Source organism: Dendrobates tinctorius, unplaced genomic scaffold (genome assembly GCF_039654945.1).
Source record: "Dendrobates tinctorius isolate UK_male_01 unplaced genomic scaffold, ASM3965494v1 ptg000223l, whole genome shotgun sequence".
Taxonomy (NCBI): domain Eukaryota; kingdom Metazoa; phylum Chordata; class Amphibia; order Anura; family Dendrobatidae; genus Dendrobates; species Dendrobates tinctorius.
In genome coordinates, this window is record NW_027361890.1 from 12829291 (window position 1) to 12849387 (window position 20097).

Below are 20097 nucleotides of genomic sequence, written 5' to 3' on the forward strand. Positions count from 1 at the left end.
AGAGTGTGGGGCAGGAATTAGAGAAAATCCTGACCCCAGACGTTTATCCCTGTAACCGCTATGATCAGTACTAAGCGGTATGGACGAAGCAATGAGTCTCTTTACCCAATTTGTTACTTCAGCTAAAAGACCCCAGGGTTATCCAGCATAGGTATGGTATTTATATATGCGCAGTCAAAAAAAGTACTGTCCTATAGACATTACAATACAATACATTTCTATTACTTTAAGAAAAAAAATGACATCTTACATTAAAGGGAGTCTATCACCACATTTGACCTATGTAAACTATTAATATGGGCATATAGGCTATAGATTGCTGAGGAAAGTGATGCCTGTATGTCTCATATCAGCAGTTTTGTTGCTGAGAAGTCATCATTTATCATTTTATATACAAGTGCTTCTCTCAAAATTAGAATATCATCATAAAGTTAATTTATTTCAGTTCTTCAATACAAAAAGTGAAACTCAGTATATAGAGTCATTACAAACAGAGTGATCTACTTCAAGTGTTTTTCTGTTAATGTTGATGATTATGGCTTACAGCCAATGAAAACCCAAAAGTTATTATCTATTCTGTTATTTCTAAATACTGTTTTCCGGTGATCTCTTTGTATCTCCGTTCATACTGCACCCACACACACACACAAATGATACACCATTTGAAAGGTAAACTTGCCTCCTTCAGTAAGAAAATAGTGAAACAAACCCCCCACCCACACTTTGATCACAAAATACAGTTTAAACTTTAATTTTCATAAACCTGCAGTAAGGAAAAATGACCTGCAGGTGGCACCACACTACCCCAAAGCACACTACCGCAAAGCTGCTTACAGACATCACAAACAAATCCAAACACTTGCCTTGGGGTCTTTCCAGCTTGCTGAACTGCTTGCCCAGCCTATTTCAGCCAAATTGGAGGATTGCACACTTCACTGCAGGTGAGTCACATATGCAAACACATTTGTAAACATGCACTGCCTATTGAATTGCACACTTGCTCCATTCATACTCCACCCACACAAACAAATGATACACGTTTTGAAAGGTCAAATGACCTGCAGGTGGCAGCACATTACCCCAAAGCACACTACCACAAAGCTGCTTACAGACATCGCAAGCAAATCCAAACATTTGCCTTGGGGTCTTTCCAGCTTGCCCAAGTGCTTGCCCAGCCTTTATCAGGCACATTGGAGGACTGAAAAAAGTTGATTCAGCTCACCCTTATAGTGATGTCCACACCGCACATGAGTAGTTCTATCCGAGCTAGGAAGCGTCTCTGCTTTACGTCAGGTACTTGTGAAAAAAGAAGGTATCCAGCTCCAGAGATAAAATCCAAAATCTTTATTGAAACAAATGAAAAGGTAATAAGCTGCTTGATAACCAGTGTATACTGGAGGAAGGAATGTCCTAGAATCATAGAATCGTAGAGTTGGAAGGGACCTCCTGGACCATCTGGTCCAACCCCCTGCTCAAAGCAGGATTCGCTAAATCATCCCAGTCAGATGTCTGTCCAGCCTCTGTTTGAAGACTTCCATTGAAGGAGAACTCACCACTTCTCGTGGCAGCCTGTTCCACTCATTGATCACTCTAACTGTCAAAAAGTTTTTTCTAATATCTAATCTGTGTCTCCTCCCATTCAGTTTCATCCCATCCTAGATAACTGGACGCGTTTCGAACACGTGTAGTGCTCTTAGTCCTCAGTTTCACAATGAGCAGTCTTGCAAAAGTTAAAATAGTCCCCAAACAGGTGGTAAACAAATGAAAATAATTGCTCCACTAAGAAAAGGTTAGCACCCAGATAACATGGCAGAGAAGAAAAAAAAACAAAACACATAACACATTTAAGTTACGACCGTACATGTCATATATAGATGGTACAGACAATAGTCAATAGTGCAACATAAATTCCTTCTTTAAGTTCAAGCCCAAAGGTACTCGGGTGTTTAATAAATAAATCCAAAATGCTTCCCTATGCCACAATTTTTTTACCCTATCTCCACCACGTATATTACCATGCACCTGTTCTATTGCATAAACACTAAATTGTGCAACTTGTCTATTGTGCAGGTCTACAAAATGGTTGGATGCGTTAGATATATGACGGGTTGTGGGCTGAATGATATCATAAAGATGCTCTCTAATCCTGTCTTTTAATCTTCTGATCGTGGAGCCCACATATAGCAATCTGCATGCTGAACACTCGATTATGTATACAATATGATCTGAGTTGCAATTTAGAAAACTCTTAATTTTGAACTTCTTTATGTTTTTGAGCAAGAAAAAACTGACTTTTTTTAGAACGTAGACATGTTTTACAAGGAGATTGCCCACATCTAAAAAACCCTGTGGTGGACAACCAAGTGGAAACATTTTTCGCCTGAACAGCGCCATAAAAGCTGGGGGATAAAGACGTGCCCCGACTTTAGCTAATTCTTTATTCCCCAGCTTTTATGGCGCTGTTCAGATGAAAAATGTTTCCACTTGGTTGTCCACCACAGTGTTTTTTAGATGTGGGCAATCTCCTTGTAAAACATGTCTACGTTCTAAAAAAGTCAGTTTTTTCTTGCTCAAAAAACATAAAGAAGTTCAAAATTAAGAGTTTTCTAAATTGCAACTCAGATCATGTTGTATACATAATCGAGTGTTCAGCATGCAGATTGCTATATGTGGGCTCCACGATCAGAAGATTAAAAGACAGGATTAGAGAGCATCTTTATGATATCATTCAGCCCACAACCCGTCATATATCTAACGCATCCAACCATTTTGTAAACCTGCACAATAGACAAGTTGCACAATTTAGTGTTTATGCAATAGAACAGGTGCATGGTAATATACGTGGTGGAGATAGGGTAAAAAAATTGCGGGATGGGGAAGCATTTTGGATTTATTTATTAAACACCCGAGTACCTTTGGGCTTGAACTTAAAGAAGGAATTTATGTTGCACTATTGACTATTGTCTGTACCATCTATATATGACATGTACGGTCGTAACTTAAATGTGTTATGTGTTTTTTTTGTTTGTTTTTTTTCTTCTCTGCCATGTTATCTGGGTGCTAACCTTTTCTTAGTGGAGCAATTATTTTCATTTGTTTACCACCTGTTTGGGGAGTATTTTAACTTTTGCAAGACTGCTCATTGTGAAACTGAGGACTAAGAGCACTACACGTGTTCGAAACGCGTCCAGTTATCTAGGACATTCCTTCCTCCAGTATACGCTGGTTATCAAGCAGCTTATTACCTTTTAATTTGTTTCAATAAAGATTTTGGATTTTATCTCCGGAGCTGGATACCTTCTTTTTTCACATTGGAGGATTGCACACTTAACTGCAGGTGAGTCACATATGCAAACACATTTGTATACATGCACTGCTTTTTTGCTGATACCTCACCCCACACACACACACATGATACACCATTTGAAAGGTAAACTTGCTCCCTTCAGCAAGAAAACAGCCAAACAAACCACACATTCACGATTTTATCACTAAATACAGTGTTAAACATTCATTTCCATAAACCTGCAGAATGAAACAATGACCTGCATGTGGCACATCAACCGGAAAACATTTTTTTGCCTCTACTTATCATATAAATACCTGTCTGTGTTCATCATCTCATGAAATACATTTACATTTGACCAGCTTGCTTTTTCTGAAAGTGCCTGTGCTCCCAACGACCAGTGTGTGCAAAAAATTCACACGGGCCAAGCTAGTCTTATTAAATTAGATTACTTTATAACACCAGCTTGAAAAATGATTTTAACTTCTGAAATGTATGTATGTAGGAATGTACACCTATTCCAGCAGATGACATGGCTCCTCAACCCATCACTGTGGAAACTTCACACTAGACCTCAAGCAGATTGGATTATGTGCCTCTCCACTCTTCCTCCAGACCCTGGGACCTTGATTTCCAAGGTCTAGTGTGAAGTTTCCACAATCAGTGATGGTTTGGAGAGCCATGTCATCTGCTGGTGTAGGTCCAATGTGTTATATCAAGACCAAAGTTAGCGCAGCCGTCTACCAGGAAATTTTAGAGCACTTCATGCTTCCCTCTGCTGACAAGCTTTTTGGAGATGGAAATTTCATTCTCCAGCAGGACTTGGCACCTGTCCACACTGCCAAAAGTACCAATACCCGGTGTAAAAACAACAGTATCACTGGGCTTGATTGGCAGCAAACTCACCTGACCTTAACCCCATAGAGAATCTATGAGGTATTGTCAAGAGGAAGATGAGGGACACCAGACCCAACAATGCAGCCGAGCTGAAGGCAGCTATCAAAGCAACCTGGGCTTCCATAACCCCTCAGCAGTGCCACAGGCTGATCGCCTCCATGCCACGCCGCATTGATGCAGTAATTGATGCAAAAAGAGCCCCGACCAAGTATTGAGTGCATTTACTGAACATACATTTCAGTAGGCCAACATTTCGCATTTTAAAATCATTTTTCAAGCTGGTGTTATAAAGTATTCTAATTTACTGAGATAATGACTTTTGAGTTTTCATTGGCTGTGAGCCATAATCATCAACATTAACAGAAATAAACACTTAAAATAGATCACTCTGTTTGTAATGGCTCTATAAAATATAGGAGATTCACTTCTTGTATTGAAGAACTGAAATAAACTTTTTTTTTTTTTTTTTTTTTTTTACTTTTTGATGATACTCTAATTTTGTGAGATGCACCTTTAAATGACCTCTTCCAGGCTCTGGGGAGGATAGTGCCTGGACATAATTCTGCCTCCAGAGATTATTTTACATGAAGGGGAATTTACCAGTGTGAGACAAGTAAATAACAGAACTGGAGAAATTAAATTTGTCTTCTTGCAAACGCATTTCTTGCTTCTCTCTCAGCTCTGCTGTATTGCAACAATATTGCAGCCCTGTAAGCTGGAAGCTGAAGCTGAGAGGGACCTGCAGAGGTGTCAGGTATAATCACACACAGCTCTGCAGTGAGATCAGAAGAGCAGAGAGCGGCCATTACATATTATGCTGGTAATTCCTCCTTATATTTAAAACAAGCTCTGGAGGCAGAGTTATCTCCAGGTAGCTTCCTCCTCAGAGCCTGGAATAGGTAATTTATATACAGTGTTAAAGGATGATTTCTGAGCAACAAGCCATGTGATATGAGACACACAGGGAGGAATGTTTTGAGCCGTCTATATCCTGTATGCCCATATTCTTAGTTTAGATAGGTCAAATGTGGTTACAGATTCCCTTTAAAGAACAAAAATGCACTTAATTATAAAAGATAATGCTGCAACATTAAAAAAAAAATCTCATCTATGAAGCAAAACATGGAAAAAGTTGTGTTGGAATAGCTTTTTCTACCTTTTTCCATTATAGAGATTAAAGGGAATCTGTCACCCTTTTTTTGCCCTATTAGCTGCCGGCATAGACATCGGGGGCTTATCTACAGTCATTATAGGACACTGCGCACTGCAGGACTCTGCTCTGCCCTCAACAGGGCAGAGCAGTGCGCTTGCGCCGGACCCATTACAGGACGGGAGAAGAGGACGTCTTCGCACGAAGATGGGAGGCACCGGACCGCACCGCAACACCCATCGGACCGGACCGCCCACCTCGGTGAGTATAATCTAACATGTTTTTCTTCTCTTTCAGGTTACATGGGAGGCTTATCTACAGCATTACAGAATGCTGTAGATAAGCCCCCGATGTCTATGCCAGCAGCTGAAAGGCCAAAAAAAGGTGACAGATTCCCTTTAAATGCTATTATACATGTACCTCACGCTTTATAGGAATTTATGGCAGAACAAAAACGCAATCTATTTTTTATGTTTAGGTGGAAATGCTTTGTATTTTTGGTTTTGATACGTAGATTTTCAAAAATGTAATGTTTTAATGGCAGTTTGTGGACCAGTGTGCATATATAGCCTTTCTATTAATCATGCCCTTTTCTGTCTTTATCAGCTACCCACGAGAAGTGCAGCAGGAACTGGTGCAGAATGTTTTCCTGACGGGTGGCAATGTTATGTATCCAGGAATAAAGGCACGGATGGAGAAGGAGCTGCTGCAGATGAGGCCGTTTGGTTCCACTTTCCATGTATGTTCTGCAAATTCTTCTCATTGCTCTTTTTTCTAACTTGGGGTTTGGGACTTTTATAGCCCACAGAATTCTCTGCTAACGTGTCCTTGCATACTGATGGTGTGCATTGGATTCTATCGATTGCATTACTATGGTCACATACCATATGTAATAGTTTTATTGTATTTCATTGCACAGGTGTCATTGGCCGCTCACCCTGTCCTGGATGCTTGGCAGGGAGCCTCTGAATGGGCTCTCCAGAATCTGGAAACGGAGGAGGGCTGGATAAGCCGTAAAGAATATGAAGAGATGGGAGGGGAGTACCTGAAAGAACATGTGGCATCCAACCGCTACACAGCCATTCGATTGCCTAAACCCGCTTCCCGTACCATAGCACCAACCAACAACCCAGAGACAGAGGCTGCTCTACAGAGTCATCTGGGTGCTGCTCCTTCATAGGATACTAGTGCTATATGCATATTAAACATTGTACATAAGAGACGCTGGAACCAGATTAGCAGGCCCGGTTCTGTCCAGATGTGCTGGATTGGAAGAGCCAAGAATCAGGTTTCAGTATTACAGCTCCTTAGAGGGGTTTACCACATTCTAATGACATCTCCAAAACCCCATAAATAGCTGTGTATTAAATTAGAAGCCCTTAATCCCCTTATTTCTTAAGACACTGTCCAGGTGCCCTGCAGCTCTTAGATCCAGCCAATAAACAGCAGGTTCATATTGATCAAGATGGCAGCAGTCTCGTGATTAACCCACAAGACAACTACTGTGCATGTTTATCTGTGCATGCATTGATCTCTCTGTGCTGGCACAAATTAGGGCACAGCTAAAGAAGTGGCCACATGGGTAAAGCATGTGACTGCTGCCATGTTGAGCACTATAGATGTGGTGGTCCTCATATCCATGACCATTATGGGGACTAGAACTGGAGTGTTGAGGTAAGAAACAAGTGAGGATAGAATTTTTCTATGTGAGGACACCAGTTAGAGGTTCTATTAGATCGTGGAAGACCTTTTAAGTAACGTAATCAAGATACATGTCAGTCATTTTTCTAGTTTTCTATGTGAATATATTTTTGTAATAAACCTGAAAAAAAAAAACCCCAGTAATTCTTTACAGAGTGTCATTTCTCTCATCAGTTGCCGGTCTAATATCTTTATTTGTATCACACATACAAAGACAATTTCACGGAAAGCCAGATGGCCCTTCTGTATAACTAAGGACCCTGCAGTAAAGCATGTTCGAACTCCATACGGATGCTGGATTTGGACCCGAGTGCCAATCTATGCACATTTAGGAGGCTAATAAGTAAGGTATGACTGCAGGATCGGACTGCACAGTGCTGGGCCTCATCCATTCATGTATATTTAGTTTCTTATTTGATATCGCTATCATTAGGCCAAAGGCAGGAGTGACTCTGAAGATGTGCTGACCCCTTATAATATGTATTGTGTCCCACTCATAGCTTGGCATACAGAAACTGGTGGTTTCTTAGATACACGGCACTCGTGGAGCTGGGGTACTGGGATAGGAACCCACCCTGTAGGTATGACAAACTAAGGGAATCCACCACTCCAGTAGTGCTAAAGAAAGTTGTGTTCACTGATTAGATCAGGCAATCCAAAGTGTTTCCGTCTATCATTTTAAAGTAGATCTTCCTCAGACATCGTTATAAAAGCGCTGCTAGTAGCGTGACAACCGGCACTGTAGAAATGGAGCCTCTTCTACAGTGATGGCTGTCGCAATATACGCAGTGTTTTTTTTGGGTTTTTTTCCGCTGTTTGACTCTTCTGACTGCAATCTGTGTTTCTGAGGAAGATCTAAAATAATAGCCCAAAACGACAGGTTACACTTTGGATCGCCTGATCTAATAAGAGAAGCACTATTGGAGTGCCGGATTCTTTAAGTTTGATGCAAAATAATGCAGCGATACACAAGTCTGGATGAGGTTCTGTAAGGCTGGTTTCACATTAGCGTTAAAACAACGCTGCGCACTGCGTCGGTAAGCCCCGCCCCGATCCGGCTCCCTGCCCGCCCCATCCGGGATCACCGCCTACTATCTCATTTGCACGCATGCGATCGGCGCACCCTATCTTTAAGCATAGGGTGCGCAGATCATGCGCTGCCAGTGTGAAAGTAGCGTGCTGCGCACTTTTGACGGTGCGCCGTGCGCGCCGAAATGCAACATGCAATGAATCTCTTATGGTTAAGGTGGACATGTATGATGCTCATTTTATCTGTTTGGACCTCAAATCTGTTATCACTTTCCCAAAGTAATTTTCACTCTGCTAAATGTTTCCTTTTCTTGTTTTACATTATTTTGTACAGTTAGCTCTCGTGACACGTTTGTGTGTGTGCGTGTTTTTTTTTCTCTTAAAAGCGCTTGTCTAGACTTTGACTGCAGACTTCCAGTTCTTGATGAGTATACATTGCACACTGTTGTGATTTTCATATATTCCTTTCGTGTAAACGATTTGCATACTTGCATCATGTACCCACTAAATGCACCTCTCAATCCTCTTCCGTTGGGAGAAGCCTGATGGGGTCTAGTCAGCACAAAACCAATAGACTCTAAATCGCATACATTGGTCATGTGACCGCCTTTCTATATGGGAATATAAGGGAATTGTGACAGTGTACAAAGTACACACTGTTGCAGTTCAGAAGCCTGGAGTCGCATAGAATGACTGCAGACTTTTTGTGTCAGTCTGGACAACACTTTTAAATACTTATGTAAAACTTTAAAAATGAGTACCACAAGCAAAATGTAATACACATATTTGTATTGTGGTATTTACCAGATTTAAAAAGCAATTAAAAACACAGAGAATCATCATAATACTAAATACTTTATATCCCATTCAGGAGGCTCTAAACTATATTGTCATATCCCAGCATATTTATCACCAGTGGAGCTCCTTACATATGAGCATTATCATAACGTATGCCCAATAATTATGTACACCGTTTAGTTACTAGTAACATGACTATCATCTGTAGTTTAATTATAGTGGTTTGAAAAAAACCACTATATTGTAATCCGAACGCTGCTAACTTATTATTATTCAGTTGATATCCGCAATTAATGCGGCCCGAACCGCTACACGCACAGACTCCGTTGAGGTGTCGTTTCGAAGCCAGCGTCCACAAGAGGTGTGCTAAGTATTTTTCGTGTCAATCGGATTTGTAGTTTTTGCGCAATTTGCGTTTGAAATTTTTTTTTCCCGTCATTGGAATGCACTGTCTCCAATGCATTTGAATGGGAAATGGCAAAACGTGCCCTGAGGCGATTGAAATGGCAGTTAAGCTCATTGATATGCGCAGGCACACCCAGTTACTATGCCAACGCTTACGAACTTCACTTGACCCCCTGGACAGAGCTTCTGCCACATAATATCAGCTCTTAAAGCAAAACCCACAGCACTAATGCAAATCTAGCTTCATCACATGACGCATGCCCCTGAGAGAGAATGTGCGCCAAAGTGGATTTAGAAGCCCAGTGAGCCAAACTAGCTCTTAAAGGGCCGACGCGCCAAAGTGATTGTTAACCCCTTTCTGACATCGGACGTACTATCCCGTCCATGGGACCCGGGCCCCTATGCCCATGGACGGGATAGTACGTCTACCGTGATCCGCGGCGCCCACGTGGTGAGCGCCGCTGATCGCGGCCGGGTGTCAGCTGATTATCACAGCTGACACCCGGCAAAATGTTTTTATTTTAAAAAAAGTGTTAAAATAATTAAAAAAAAATCGCCAAATAAATTAGAAAAAAAAAAAAATATTCCCCCAAATAAATCAATTTTTTGGAAATAAAAAAAAAAAAACCAATAAAAGTACACATATTAGGTATCGCCGTGTCCGTAACGACCCGCCCTATAAAACTGTCCCATTAGTTAACCCCTTTAGCGAACCCCTTAAAAAATAAAAATAAAAAACGAAGCAAAAAATGATTTATTATCATACCACCGAACAAAAAGTGTAATAACTCGCGATCAAAAAGACGCATATAAATATCCATGGTACCGCTGAAAACGTCATCTTGTCCCGCAAAAAACGAGCTGCCATACAGCATCATCAGCGAAAAAATAAAAAAGTTATAGCTCGCAGAATAAAGCGATGCAAAAATAATTATTTTTTATATAAAATAGTTTTCATTGCATAAAACCGACAAAATATAAAAAAACGACCTAAATGAGGTATCGCTTTAACCGTACTGACCCGAAGAATAAAACCGCTTTATCAATTTTACCGCATGCGGAACGGTGTAAACGCACCCCCCCCCAAAAGAAATTCATGAAACGCTGGTTTTTGTTCATTCTGCGTCCCAAAAATCGGAATAAAAAGCGATCAAAAAATGTCACGTGCCCGAAAATGGTACCAATAAAAACGTCAACTCGTCCCGCAAAAAATAAGAGCTCACGTGACTCGGTGGGTCAAAATACGGAAAAATTATAGCTCTCAATATGTGGGGATGCAAAAACTTTTTACAATAAAAAGCGTCTTTTAGCCTGTGACAGCTGCCAAACATAAAAACCGCCATAAATAGTAAATGAAACCCCCCGTTATCACCCCCTTAGTTAGGGAAAAATAATAAAATAAAAAAAATGTATTTATTTCCATTAGGGTTAGGGCTAGGGCTGAGATTAGGGTTAGGGGTGTGTTGGGGTTATGGTTGGAGTTATAATTGGGGGGTTTCCACTGTTTGGGCACATCAGGGGCTCTCCAAATGCAACATTGCGTCTGATCTCAATTCCAGCCAATTCTGAGTTGAAAAAGTCAAATGGTGCTCCTTCCCTTCCAAGCTCTGCCATGCGCCCAAACAGTGTTTTACCCCCACATGTAGGGTATCAGCCTACTCAGGACAAATTGCAAAACAATTTTTGGGGTCCAATTTCTCCTGTTACCCTTAGGAAAATAAAAAATTGGGGGCAAAAATATCATTTTTGTGGAAAAAAATGATTTTTTTATTTTCACGTCCGAGCGTTATAAACTTCTGTGAAGCACTTGGGGGTTCAAAGTGCTCACCACACATCTAGATAAGTTCCGTGGGGGGTCTAGTGTCCAAAATGGGGTCACTTGTGGGGAGTTTCGATAGTTTAGGTACATCAGGGGCTCTCCAAACGCACATGACACCCGCAGACCATTCCATTAAAGTCTGCATTCCAAAACGTCACTACTTCCCTTCCGAGCCCCGACGTGTGTCCATACAGTAGTTTTCTCCCACATGTGGGGCGTCAGCGTACTCAGGACAAATTGGACAACAACTTTTGGGGTTCAATTTCTCCTGTTACCCTTGGGAAAAAAAAAAAAAAATTGGGGACTAATTGATCATGTTTGTGGAAAAAATACGATTTTTTTATTTTCATGCCCTGGCATTATAAACTTCTGTGAAGCCCTTGGGGGTTCAAAGTGCTCACGTCACATCTAGATAAGTTCCTTAGGGGGTCTAGTTTTCAAAATGGGGTAATTTGTGGGGGGTTTCCACTGTTTAAGGTACATTAGGGGCTCTCCAAAGGCAACATGACACCCGCAGACCATTCCATCAATGTCTGCATTCCAAAACGTCACTACTTCCCTTCCGAGCCCCGACGTGTGTCCATACAGTAGTTTTCTCCCACATGTGGGGCGTCAGCGTACTCAGGACAAATTGGACAACAACTTTTGGGGTTCAATTTCTCCTGTTACCCTTGGGAAAAAAAAAAAAAAATTGGGGACTAATTGATCATGTTTGTGGAAAAAATACGATTTTTTTATTTTCATGCCCTGGCATTATAAACTTCTGTGAAGCCCTTGGTGGTTCAAAGTGCTCACGTCACATCTAGATAAGTTCCTTAGGGGGTCTAGTTTTCAAAATGGGGTAATTTGTGGGGGGTTTCCACTGTTTAAGGTACATTAGGGGCTCTCCAAAGGCAACATGACACCCGCAGACCATTCCATCAATGTCTGCATTCCAAAACGTCACTACTTCCCTTCCAAGCCCCAACGTGTGTCCATACAGTAGTTTTCTCCCACATATGGGGTATCAGCATACTCAGGACAAATTGGACAACAACTTTTGGGGTCCAATTTCTCCTGTTACCCTTGGGAAAATAAAAAAAAATGGTGACTAAAAGATCATGTTTGTGGAAAAAAAACAAATTTTTTATTTTCACGCCCGGGCGTTATAAACTTCTGTGAAGCACTGGGGGGTTCAAAGTGCTCACCACACATCTAGATAAGTTCCTTGGGGGGTCTAGTTTACAAAATGGTGTCATTTGTGGGGGGTTTCCACTGTACATCAGGGGTTTTCCAATCGCGACATGGTGTCCGATCTTAATTCCAGCCAAAAACGTCAAATGGCGCTGCTTCCCTTCCGAGCTCTGCCATGCTCCCAAATAGCGGTTTACCCCCACATGTGGGGTATCAGCGTACTCAGGACAAATTGCACAATAACTTTTAGGGTCCTGTTACCCTTGGAAAAATAAGAATTGAGGGTGAAAAGATCATTTTTGTGGAAAAAATATGATTTTTTAATTGTACGGCTGTATGTTATAAACTTCTGTGAAGCCCTTGGGGGTTCAAAGTTCTCACCACACATCTAGATAAGTTCCTTAGGGGGTCTAGTTTCCAAAATGGTGTCATTTGATGGGGGTTTCCACTGTTTTGGTACATCAGGGGTTTTCCAATCGCGACATGGTGTCTGATCTCTATTCCAGCCAAAAACGTCAAATGGCGCTGCTTCCCTTCCAAGCTCTGCCATGCGCCCAAATAGTGGTTTACCCCCACATGTGGGGTATCAGCGTACTCAGGACAAATTGCACAATAACTTTTAGGTTCCTGTTACCCTTGGGAAAATAAAAATTGGGGTGAAAAGATCATTTTTGTGGAAAAAATATGATTTTTTAATTGTACCGCTGTACGTTATAAACTTCTGTAAAGCCCTTGTGGATTCAAAGTTCTCACCACATATCTAGATAAGTTCCTTGGGGGGTCTAGTTTCCAAAATGGGGTCACTTGTAGGGGGTTTCCACTGTTTAGGTACATCAGGGACTCTCCAAACGTGACATGGCGTCCGATCTGAATTCCAGCCAATTTTGCATTGAAAAAGTCAAACGGCGCTCCTTCCATTCTGAGCTCTGCCATGCGCCAAAACAGTCGTTCCCCCCCCACAAATCAGGTATCAGCGTACTCAGGACAAATTGCACAATAACTTTTGCAGTCCAATTTCTCCTGTTACCCTTGGTAAAATAAAAAAAATTGAACCTGAAGTATTTTTTTGTGAAAAAAAGTTAGATGTTCATTTTTTTTTAAATATTCAAAAAAATTCCTGTGACGCACCTAAAGGGTTAATAAACTTCTTGAATGTGGTTTTGAGCACCTTAAGGGGTGCAGTTTTTAGAATGGTGTCACTTTTGGGTATTTTCTATCATATAGACCCCTCAAAGTGGCTTCAAATGTGATGTGGTCCTAAAAATAAAATGGTGTTGTAAAAATGAAAAATCGCTGGTCAACTTTTAACCCTTATAACTTCCTAACAAAAAAAAATTTTGGTTCCAAAATTGTGCTGATGTAAAGTAAACACGTGGGAAATGTTAGTTATCAAGTTTTTTGTGTGCCGTATCTCTGTGATTTAAGGGCATAAAAATTAAAAGTTGGAAAATTGCGAAATTTTCAAAATTTTTGCCAAATTTCCATTTTTTTCACAAATAAACGCAAGTTATTTGAATGAAATTTTACCACTAACATGAAGTACAATATGTCACGAGGAAACAATGTCAGAATCACCGGGATCCATGGAAGCGTTCCAGAGTTATGACCTTATAAAGGTACAGTGGTCAGAATTGTAAAAATTGGCACGGTCATGAACGTGCAAACCACCCTTGGGGGTGAAGGGTTTAAAGGGTCTGCACACTGAAATGAGTCTTAAAGGGCCGACATGCCAAATCGAAAGCTGAGCTACCTCAGGCTCCAAATCAGAGGCTGATCCACCCCGGCCTCCAAATCGGAGGCTGAGCCACCCCGGCCTCCAAATCGGAGGCTGAGCCACCCCGGCCTCCAAATCGGAAGCTCATCGACCCCGGCCTCCAAATCGGAAGCTCATCGACCCCGGCCTCCAAATCGGAAGCTCATCGACCCCGGCCTCCAAATCGGAGGCTGAGCGACCCCGCCCACCAAATCTTACCCTGAGAGGCCCCGCCCACCAAATCGGACCCTGAGAGGCCCCGCCCACCAAATCGGACCCAGAGTGGTCCCGCCCACCAAATCGGACCCTGAGGGATCCCGGCCAACAATTCAAGCCCTGAGGAGCCCAGGCCAAGGAATCAGATCCTGAGGGGCCCCACCCACCAAATCAGACCCTGAGGCCAAAGTGGCCCCTGAGAGGCACTCACAGTTAAAACGGATCCTGAGTTGAAAGTCTTGCAGGGGTTGCAGGCAAGTCTCTCTTAAAGGGGCAGCCCGGGCACCATTTCAAACCACTATCTGTACTTCCTTCAGGAAATACACATCTAGTTGGTTTTAATAATGTAACTAAAACTGTAAAAGATTATTTGTTACATTTTGCATGTGCTAGTCACATTTATATGTTTATATGTTCAGTTTTGTGACTGCTCTAATAGTACATATTACTCCCACGTAGCTTTGTGGCTCAGGCCATTGTTGTTGGTGACCCTTTAAATACTTGTATTAATATGAAATAACAATTCTACAGCATCTTATCTGTGTTATGTTGTTCATCTGTTATTCCTTCTGAATAAATTGACAACTGGTTGTTACCATTTGTCTTGTCAGTAGCATGTGCAGTTGCACCAGGTGAACATTGTTTGGCTATGAAGGGACATGATTAACTGACAATGTTAATATGGTTGTTTTGTTTTTATCGGCCTTTGGCATGATTCTTCACCATGGCGAATTGACGGATGAACGTTGTCTAGGAGGATCGATCTTGTACAAGCCTACCTAGATCCACCTGGCTCTTCTCCGCCGTTATCTTGATTGTATCAAGCCATCGGGTGGCTGGTCTTTCTCCTCTTTTCCTTCTATTCTTCTGACCATGATGTCCTTTTCCAGTGATTGTTCTCTTCATATAATGCATCCAAAGTAATTCTTGCTTTGAGTGACATGTCATGCTTGTTTTGTTCCAAAATTGATTTGTTTGTTCCTGCCATCCATGGTATTGATGACATCCTTCTACAGCACCACATTTCGAAGGTGTGTATTCTTCTTCTGTCTTATCTCTTTATCATCCAGGTTTCGCATCTGTAGGTTACCACATAAAACACCGGACTATGTATGAGCAGTGTCTTGATCGCCAGTGAAATGTTCGATTTTGAAAATCTTGTCCCAGTGACTTCATTGTTGATTCGCCCATAGCTATTCTCCTATTGACTTTGTGTCGTCACTGCATCTTGAGTGATAATCGATTCGAGTAGATTGAAGTTCTTTTACAACTTCTAATTCATCCGTCCGTCTCCAATGAGTCCCGGTCATACCTGGCAGTAGTCAACATCTTTGTCTTCTTTGTGTTGAGTAGCTTTCCATCTTGACACTCTGTAATAAGTCCTTCATTCCATCTGCTCTTGTTGCTATCAAAGTTGTATCACCTTTTGTTGATGATTTATCCAGCAAAATTGATTCCTTCTTTTTCGGCAAGTCAAGCCTTCCTGAAAATAACCTCTGCATATAAATTCTGCATGTTATTGTCATTTCATTGATATGGTTCTTAGATTTCCAAATGGAATACCAGGAGCAGCACAACACAGCTTTAAGAAGGGGTGCTCCAGAAATGTTATTTCGAACGCAATACTATTACTAATGCAAACAAACTAATAGAGGAGATATTTGCTTTGAGCTAAACATACTTTAAGATTTCTATAAAGAACAGCACATTCCTATCATTTCTGCTTTGAGCCCCTGCTGCTGTCGGAGGTCAGCACCCTGAATTTGTACTTTCTTGTAAAGACTGCAGTGTTCTCCATTACACATGTGCCTCCAGCACCTCCACTCCCTTCACTTAATGCAGTACATTTTACAATATCGTACTTCTCAGATGGTCATAGAAAGCTTCGTAGTGAAAGAGTGAGGTCAGGAAGTCAACCCGCAATAATAACAGGCATAATGGTTAGTCACTATGGGGGTTTGTTTCATAGCAGGTGAAGTGCTGAAGATTGCTGACCCGTCGTGTACTATAGGACTGTATTCGCATCAATCCTTGCATGGAGTCTGTCGGGCAGGACTTTGCTGAGGACTTTCTTCTAGAGATATGTATTGCACTAACAATCACAGGCTCCCCATGCATGTGCTATGACTGTGACACAGCCGCGACACATACAGCTGCGGCGGCGATCAGCTGTTCAGCCAGGGCGATCCAGGAAGTCGGGTTTCTGCTGTAGCTTATTTGGCTAGGGCTATAGCTTGCCGAATAAGCGGGGAACAGAAGATATTCGCTCAACTCTAGTAGGGAGCAATTTTCTTGATAATGATTGAAGTCCACTGTTTCAAAACTTTCTGATTGTCTCAATGCTCAGATCTATAGTTTTCTTGTTTTCCTGTTGTTCCTAAAAATCATTTCAGTCAACTCTACTGTAAGCCTGGACAGACACATCAGATTTACCGTTCAGGAACATGGGAAATTTGGGCGACAATCATTTGGTAACTAAATTATTCTCCCTGCTTTTCCAGCTGCAGATACTTTTTAGGGTATGTGCACACGGTGCGGTTTCTGCTGCAGATCCGCAGCGGTTTTGGCTCTGCGGGTCCACAGCAGATTTTGCTGGGTTGCACAGTACCTTTATTTCCTATGTAAAAAAAAAAAAAACGCAGTGCACATGCTGCAGATTTTTCCACGCGGTTTTGCTGCGGTTTAAAATCCACAGCATGTCAATTCTTCTGTGCAGAACCGCTGCGGTTTCACACCTCATCCTTTATGAGGTGTAAAACCGCAGATAAACCGCAGGACTTTAGTCCTGCGGATTTTACTACAAAATCTGCAGATCCAAAAAACTCCGTGGGCACATACCCTTAAAGGGACTGTCAGAACAGAATGAGAGTTCAAACCAAGTAGAGGCGCTCGGTTCTTCAGTCATTTATATACACCTTCCCTCCTGCTTGTTTTCTCTCTACAGTGCCGCACACCATTACTGGCACCCCTATATTTGTTTCATAGACTGCACAATATCTTCAGAAATAAGTGGAAATGTACCATAGTTATATCCTCAGGATTTTTTAATTAGCAGTCCAAAGTAGAGTTGAGCAAAACGGGTCGGTCAATTTCAAAAGTCGCCGACTTTCATGAAACGAAACCCGACCATAGCGTGAGGTCGGCCACGAGGTCGGCGACCATGGCGCCAAAGTCGCGTTTCAAAAGATGCTTCCAGCGCCCTTTTTCAGCCAGTGATGGAGGACGCACACTGTGGGCAACGCGATGACATAGGCAGCGGTCACCACCATCTTTGAGAAGAGCATGCAAGTGATTGGCTGGCTTTGTGTGGCGTCACCGGGGCTATAAAAAGGCGTGCACGCCGACCGCCATCTTACTTCTGCTGATCTCAGAATAAGGAGAGCTGCTGCTGCTGATTCTGTAGGGAGAGCGTTAGGCAGGGAAGAGGATACAAAAAACTGCTTCTGCTAGCGATTTTGCCTGTACAACACACCAGTTAGTGTGCAGTGCAAGGGGAGGCTATATTTTGGTGCATTCAGCTCTGTTGGTTATTAGGCGGCCTTATAAGGCTCCCTGATAGCTGCATTGCTGTGTGCCCACTGCTGAGCAAACTGCTTTTTTAAAAGCAAAAATACTTTTCATCCTCTTTTTTGCCCAGTTACCAAGCGTTCATTTTTCCACACTTTTGTGTGCAGCAGTCCTGCTTATTAGGCTGCCTGCTGCCATACTTGGGACTGAGAGCATCATTGTCAGCTTGCTAAAATATCTAGGGAGATTCAAATTCTCCCCAGTCCTATATAGACATTTTATACACCATCCAATTTCAGCCTGTTATATTGAGGTATAATCTACACTGGGCCTGAGATATTAGTTCAGTGTCCTCAAGTCTGTAGGAAGATTCAAATTCTCCCCAATACGATATACCTTGTACCTTGTTTTACAGTACGATATTGCTGGTGGTATTTTGGGTACATATTCCCAAAAATGAGGAAGTGTGTTGGAAGAGCCTGTGGAAGTGGGCGGGGGTTGCCAGCTGGTAATGATGGTGTTGGTGGTGGATCTGCTGGTAGTGGCAAAAGCACAATAGCACCTAATGCAAGAGGTGTTGAGCCTGCGTCATTGTCTGGCTCCACAAGGCCTCGAAGGCTCCCTTTTCTGGGAGTAGGTAAACCTCTTTTAAAGCCGGAGCTTCAGGAACAAGTTTTGGCTTACATTGCTGACACAGCCTCCAGTTCTATCGCCTCCTCTTCTGAACTTTCAAAAAATAAAAGCCCTGAGTCGTCATTGGAGGCTCATGGTCAGGAACCACACCTTTCCTTGTGTCATTCACCCCTACCAAAAGTAAAGGATATGGCAGGCCACATTACCGATTACTCCATGGAGCTCTTTTCACATACCATGCCTGGGTTATCAAGTCAGATCGTGAATTACCCAGTCCAAGAAGAATCTGACATGGAGTGCACTGATGCACAGCCACTGCTAGATTTATCTGCTGGTACATTCACTCAGAGCACTACATTGTCCTCGCAGTGTACTGAGCCAGAATCTGACCCGGATGAAACTCGGGTGCCCCTTCCCCCATACTATACCACCTTACATGGTGACACAGAGGAAGGTGCACATGACATTGAAGAGGAGGTGATGGATGACCCAGTTGTTGACCCAGATTGGCATCCATTGGGGGGAAGAGGGTGCCGCTGCCAATAGCTCAGAAGAGAAGGAGGAGCATCCGCAGCAGGCATCGACATCACAACAGCTGTTATCTGGCAGGCCCAGAGCAGTCCAAAAACAGGTTACAAAAACCAAAAGAGTTGCAGGACCTCTAGGCCAGACGGTCAAATTAGCACAGCGTGCAAGGCCTACGAAATGTCTTCCTTAGTAGGAAGAGTGCAGTGTGGCACTTTTTTTAACAAAATCCTAATGATAAGGCAAAGGTTATCTGTAAGAAGAGCGCAAATACCTTTAGCCGAGGGAAAAATCTAAGAAATTTGAATACCAGTTGCATGCTTAAACATTTAACCACCATGCACTTGCAAGCGTGGATGGACTACCAAACCTCACGTACCACATGTGCAACTGCTCCCAATGAAGGTAGTCAGCAACGCTACATCGTTTCCTCCACTGTAAGCCCACCGGTTAGCAAACCACCAGTAGCAAATGTTGAGGTGTCGTCGCAAGGCCAAATGTTGTGAGTTCATTTTCCCCTTCACCACTCAGGCCCGATGAACTCCCTCTGCTGGGTAAGAAAGGTAGTGAGCCTGATTATCAAACATCTGAGACTAATGATGATGACTGGCTGAGTGGAGTTGCTGACTGGATATAAGGCCGTCGACGCCCTTCTGCCCTGCGGGTGATTTCTCTGTGGGATCCTTGGATACCAGTCTGAATTCCTGCTCTGCTAAAGCTAAGTTTTTCTGCTCTGCCTTTTGCATTTGTGCTTTGACCTTTTTTGCTGGATTTCTGCCATTCCCTGCTGGGGTGAGCTGAATTCCTTTAGCTCTGTCTTCAGAAAATACCTGAGTGCTGATTAATTTTTGAAGCCTAGCTGCTTCAGGGCCTTTTTCCATATCAGCCTGTTGGCTTATGTCTTTCATAGGGTTTTTGCAGATTGCAGACAGCAACCGTCCTTTCCTGTCCTGTTTAGTTAGTTTGGGCCCCATTGTTTGCTCAGCCTATCTTTCTATGTGTGTGAGTGTTTTTTCATCTTGCTTCACCGTCATTATATGTTGGGGGCTGCCTTTTACTTTGGGGTCTGCTCTGGGGCAGTTTAGATTTCCTTTTCTGTCTTTAGGCTATTTAGTTCTCCGACTGTGATCGAGGGGTCTAGGGCACCGTAGGAACCCCCCACGGCTACTGCTAGTTGTGTTGATAGGTTCAGGGGTCTGCAATCT

The 20097-nt window shown here is 42.5% G+C and overlaps 1 protein-coding gene across 1 annotated transcript in view; it reads left to right on the plus strand.

Moving 5' to 3' along the window:
- The window catches only part of ACTR5 (actin related protein 5), a 32926-nt gene extending 25752 nt beyond the window's left edge, over nucleotides 1-7174 (plus strand). Inside the window, exons 8-9 of the mRNA XM_073555347.1 lie at nucleotides 5940-6072; nucleotides 6253-7174. Of these exons, the coding sequence (XP_073411448.1) occupies nucleotides 5940-6072; nucleotides 6253-6513 (394 nt within the window). The 3' untranslated portion in view covers nucleotides 6514-7174. The remainder of the gene's footprint in view (nucleotides 1-5939; nucleotides 6073-6252) is intronic.
- The last annotated feature ends 12923 nt before the right edge of the window (nucleotides 7175-20097 follow it).